We start from the raw sequence: 6,033 nt of genomic DNA, 5'->3' as shown, positions 1-6,033 counted from the left end.
AGCTAAAAAATGCACAAACATGCATTGCCTTAAGTATCAAAAGCTAAATCACTCATGGATATTGTGGTACAAAAAGTAATGACTTAGTGTAGAACTGGTAGTGTGACATGACCATAAGACATTGAATAGTGAATTGAGAAAGCCACCTACCTGAGAAAGTTGGTCATATGTGATGTTCTTTCTGATGCACCATCACTCATGAATTAGTGTTCATTCAATGTCTACCTCTGCACCAACGTGTAATGAAAATTCATCATCAAATATGATAAGTGCCTCTTCCATGTTGTCCTTCTGTGGCTCTGGGCTCATCTCAGACTGAGATCTAGAAGAGTCTGTGGTCAAAAGATAAGACAAGGATGTGATGGAAACACTACCCTGTGAGGTGTTCAGGTCAGAAGTCATGGATTCCTCAGATTGTACAGAACTGCTTTTCATGGGATCCTCATCTTCTTGTCCTGTGGCTGCATCTGGAGATTCTTCCTTCCAGCTTTCACTCACATATTTCAGAATTTCTGTAGCTTTACTTCTTTTCATATAGTCAATGGCCAAAAGATCGATAAACATTCTTCGTATCTCAGTGGGAATCTTTCTCCATGCTTCAGGAGGGTTGTCCATATGAAAATTGTTCTGCCAGTCAACAAAACATTTATATCCTTCATCATCAAGGGTGGCCACCTGCCATGGAAACTCCCCTGTGAGTAGGCAGTAGATGTTGAGACCAAATGACCACACATCCATGCTTCCATCTACAACCAGTCCATCTGAGACGGTTATGTCACCCAATTCTGGGGCCATGTAAGATTTGCTGCCACACCCGGAGGTTATCACTGTCCCTCTGACTTTAGCAAGGCCAAAGTCTGTGATCTTGATGGAGTGACAGTCCTGGTCAAACACTAAAATGTTTTCTGGCTTTAAATCCATATGAACAAGTCCTTTCTCGGACATGAATTCAAGAGCATTGGAGATCTGTACAGAACACCTCTTGACTGCATCTTCTGGGATTCCCACCTAAGAAAAAAATACAAAAGAGATGTTAAAATACAGTTTGGTGGAATTTAAAGAGAAATTCAGAATCAGTTAAATTATATGTATGGTCATAACTTTTCACCATCATTAGGAAAAAGTGATGGGAAATTCAAAATATTAGTTGCAACACTTTGTTACCAAAATCCCCCCAAAAAATGAGCATATCGAAACCTGTACTTACGTGTGGTAAAATTATGGAGGATAGATCACCAACAGGGGCCAGTTCTTGGGCAAAGGCAAAGTAGTTGATGGTGGTGAAGGCGATGCCATTACATCCGATGATATTGGGATGAGAAGAAAGTAAGTATGAAATGCTAAACTCCTGGAGGAAAGACTGCTGTCTGGTTCTTTTTTTATCCATAATCTTCAATGCCATGGTTTGACCTGTAAAAAAAATAAAAAAACATAATTGATAATTTTACTTGGATTAAGAATTGGGAATTTTTTAGCTGGTTATTTTTTATGTCCACTTGAAAATCTCAATCTTGGAGCAACAGATCTTATTTAAAACATTTGAGAATGTATTATGATAAGTATTAAGTATTAATATTAAGTATTAAAGCTAAATGCAATCCTTACCAGCAGTCAGCTGTAAAGGAACCTCTCCCGTACTAAAGAAACTCTCCTGGATTCAAATTTCCTACTCTCATTTTTTCCAAAGTGCATTAGGAACTCCAACAAGTCAGACAGACCCCAACTTGTTTACTGGCTGGAGGACGTCCGTCATTATCAGTATCATATGCTCCCCAGCCTGACTGTTCCTGGCCCACCCCTTTCATTCATTGGATTTCTGTTCTTTTAATCATGGAGGATCAGCATCACATGTGACCATTATCTAGGGCAGTCTGCATGAAAATACAGTCTACTCCTCCAGACAGATATGTACCCATCATAGTATTTTGATATTTGTATAACTCTTCCCAAAACCCAGCCTATTGCTTAGTTACCTAAATAATTCTACCAACATAAATTCATACTTTACACAGTTTATACTTGAAGAGATGTAATAAATATAAAGTCTATAGATTACAGATCAAATTTACATACATATACATAAATGATCACAGACGATATTGAAATGTTGGTTAGAATAATTCACTGACCTGTTATCTTTTCGTTTGCCGATAATACTCTTCCATAGCCTCCTTCTCCAAGTTCCTTCACATTAAAGAAGTGCTCCTCTAAGTCTACATTCTGCAGCCCTTGGGAAAAGAAGGCGGCCATTCTATCCAGAAGTCCTTCCACATCATCAACAACAGAGGCCATAGTGTCCTGGAGAGCAAAAACAGAAAACTTGTTACATTAAGAAAAAAAAATCTTTAGATTAGTGGCTCTTCCCTAAAACATTCTCCCCAAGACTATGAAGTCTCAGAATGACCCACAATAATCATGAGTGATGTTATAACATCCGAGCACTCAATAGATTGGTTAGATGAAAGTGACCTTACCTTAATGTGGAGAGGATTCAGCGGTGATGAAGTCGGATTCGTTCCTCAAAGTATTCGGTTCCTCTGCAGATCAACACCAGACAATGTCACCAAATCTCCAGCTAGGCTGTAATAGATGAGTGTTTAGGGATCTCTGACAGTAGTGTCACTGATCAGAGGAGGTTGAGGTCCGCTTTATAAAGGGGAGATGGGCGGGGAAGGCAGAGAATGAAGGCTTTCCATTGGCTGACTTCTCATGTAAATGATGTGTAAATAACCTTCTCTAGAAAACCTGTTTATATGCAAATTGGCAAGAACAATGCAGTTCTTGCCGATTTGCATATAAACAGGTTTTCTAGAGATTAGGTGATTGGGTTTCAGCATATTTAATCCTAATACTTTAAAAACTTTACTGAGTTTTAAAATTAAACTTTCCACCATATTAACTGTGAAATGGAAAATGTTTGTTGTTTTCTAATATTTATAATTTACCGGATTGTAGACTGAATAACTAATACAAGAGGGAGAACTAAGATTAAAAAAAAAACAACAGGACCACAAAAAGAGACGAAAATACCAAAAATAAAACAGACCACTGCCATTCTAGCTTTGATAGAACATTACATAAAATACTGTTATGAGAAGCACTGGTCTGTTTTTCTGGTGTCCCATCTCCACCTCCTTCATGTTCTCCTCTCCTTAATATATCATTACAGAATATTCACCTCCCACCAAATCTTAATTTGTTTTTCCATGAGATGTTTCAACTGTTTAAAATTGTTTTCTAAGTCTATCCCAGGTGTTCCTTGGTGGAAACTGGAAACTTCCTCTAAATCTACCACCCTTTTCTCCATATTCCCAAATACTTCCATGGCAGCTAGTTATCATAATCCAAAAAGGATATCAAAATGTTAAGATTAATAAAAATAACAGCGCCACAGAAAAATGTGTTTAGGTACTGAAATACAAAAAACAGACCACTGCCACCCTAGCTTTGATAGAACATCAAATAAAAAACACTGTTTAAAAAATAAGCAGCGCTGCTAATTTTTTCAACAAAAGGGAAAAATAACCAGATAATTTATTGAGAAAAAAAACAAAAAAATATAACATTGGCTGTAGGTTCTTGTGGATTTTTGCCTTTTGCCTATGTTTTATGCCTTCTAGTAACATTGTACACAATGGCTTTAGATTAATGAGGACTTATTGAAAAAAAAAAGTAATCCTTAACCTTAGTATTCTAAATGGTAAACCAGATTGTCCCCATTGGCCAAAACTAGTAATTTCTTAACTGCTGAACACTTAGTTCCAATAAGAAGAGAATTGATCTAGATGAAGATGAACTTCTCTCAACCAGGGATCCATTATTGCTAAGGGTTGCTTGACCAAGAAGAAAATTCTGTCTCATTGATAAGTTGCAACTGACACAGAGGATCTTTTTAGATTTTTAAAAAAAATTGAGAAAGGGATGTTTAGGCAGTCCTCCAGGGCATATATATATATAATCTGTTTATATTGGAATTAAACATAAGTGTCGACAGGGCTCTTGCCATAATATACAAGTACACACCTAATTTTTGCACATTATGGCATACTTACCTCACATAATGTCTTTGTTTCCTCTAGTTGCCCCATTGCTAATTTTGCCCGGTCTTCTGAATTTGGTGTCCTCAGCTTTATTTATTGGCCGGCCAAGTTTTACAGTATATAAATTTGATTAGTTATGCTTTAAGTAAAAAAAAATGCTTAGGTGTAAAAGAAGGAAGTCACAATCGCTCATTCTACATGGAGAATATGGTTCCATCTTTTTTGATTTTTGTATTTCTTCACCTCATCTCATTATAGTTCCACCATTCTGAACAGACTGTATAAAATAAATACACTTTCTATGTTACTTCCCTTTATGTCATCTGTTGTTCATCAGGGATGCCTACTGCATGGGGTTGGCCTTTTGAAAAGAAGCTCCTGAATATCTGAAATGTGGTGAAACAATATTAATTAGCAACTATTTAACAATTTAGGTAAACGTAATAATACAACTGAAGTTGTGTTGTTTATTAAAAGTACACTTTGGTTTTCCTGGACAATGTCTGTAGACTATAAAGAGAATGTTCACACCCAGGACATAACTTATCATCTCATTGATATTGAATTGATATGCTAAAGAGGATGTAGAATGCCGGGCTGAGGTGTGACTGCTGATACTGTTTCCATCACAATGACCATGTTTATGGAAGCCAACCTCCATTGTTGGGAAGAGCGGTGTCCTATTGTGGCTCTCAGGGAATACCAAATTTGCATCATTGTCTCAGTAAGGGAACACACATAGGTGGTAACATTAGTAACCTGTACAAGAGTTGCCATGAAAAAATAAAAAACAACAACACAACATTAGATTTTGTCATGGTATAAAGAAAGCCTTAACCTTAGTATTATAGGAAATCTCCCCAGGCACCTTTAGATTATTGGAAGTCTTTTCCAATGGTCCCATTGTATACATTTACTTACGAATCTAGGGGTTGCCCACAAAAGTTTTCCAAGGTGTGGGATATTTGAACAGAGTCCAGGGATACTGTTGGGTCATCAGCAATGCCTCCATAATACGCACTGTTTTACTTCTGAATACCGTATTTATAGGGGTATTGCACCCCTAATGTGGACCCGAAATTCCTGTAAAAAAAACATTTTAGTACTTACAGTTTTGGTGTCTTGCGCGGCGTCCATTGTCGGCCTCATCGGGTCTGGCGTCCGTCTGCGGCTTCGGTGGTGTCCTCCCGGCTTCTCCCGCGCTGTCTCCCCGTCGAATCGCCGCTTCCCGTGCTTAGTTTGAATGCCTGACATATACCGAGTGCAGTACACTCGTCTACATTCGGCCAGGCTCGGCTTCGCTCGTGCTCACGCTCTGTGACGTTTATACGTGAGCACGAGCGAAGCCGAGCCTGGCCCAATGTAGACGAGTGTACTGAACTCGATATATGTCAGCGCGGGAAGCGGGTATCGGCGTATATCGCGCACCCACAATTTCCCCTTATTTTAAGGGGAAAAAAGTGCGCGGTATACGCCGATAAATACGGTATCTCTCTTGATGTTTCAACTGTTTAAAACCTGTTTCCAAGTCTATGCCAGGTGTTCCTTGGTGGAACAGAAAACTACCTCTAAATCTACCACCATTTTCTCCATATTCTCAAATACATCCATGGCAGCTAGTTATCATAACCCAAAAAGGTTATCAAAATGTTACGATTAATAAAAATAACAGCGCCACATAATGATTTGGTGACGTTGTCTGGTGTTGATCTGCAGAGGAACTTAATACTCTGAGTTCAGAGTCCTCACCTTTATTTAGTGTCCAGCCAGGTTTTACAGTATATACATTTGATTAGTCATGCTTTATATTAAAAAAATGATTATGAGTAAAAGAAGGAAGTCACAATTTCTCATTCTTCATGGCAAATTTTGTTCCATCTTTTTGATTTTTGTTTTACTTCACCTCATCTCATTATAGTTTCACCTGTCTGAACAGACTGTATAAAATCAATACACTTTCTATGTTACTTCCTTGTATTTCACCTGTTGTTCA

The 6,033-nt window shown here is 38.0% G+C and overlaps 1 protein-coding gene across 1 annotated transcript; it reads right to left on the bottom strand.

Moving 5' to 3' along the window:
- Positions 1-210: 210 nt before the first annotated feature.
- LOC120945564 (serine/threonine-protein kinase SBK1-like) lies at positions 211-4,701 on the bottom strand. Its single transcript, XM_040359824.1, has 5 exons — positions 4,521-4,701; positions 3,179-3,330; positions 2,130-2,298; positions 1,208-1,410; positions 211-1,008 (listed from the first exon to the last, which is right to left on the bottom strand). The coding sequence occupies exons 1-5, from the start codon at positions 4,699-4,701 to the stop codon at positions 211-213; spliced, it is 1,503 nt and encodes a 500-aa protein (XP_040215758.1).
- Between the last annotated feature and the right edge of the window lie 1,332 nt (positions 4,702-6,033).

This window comes from Rana temporaria, chromosome 1, assembly GCF_905171775.1.
Source record: "Rana temporaria chromosome 1, aRanTem1.1, whole genome shotgun sequence".
Lineage (NCBI taxonomy): Eukaryota > Metazoa > Chordata > Amphibia > Anura > Ranidae > Rana > Rana temporaria.
The sequence above is the reverse complement of the archived record's forward strand: the minus strand, read 5'-3'. Positions and strand labels throughout refer to the sequence as shown.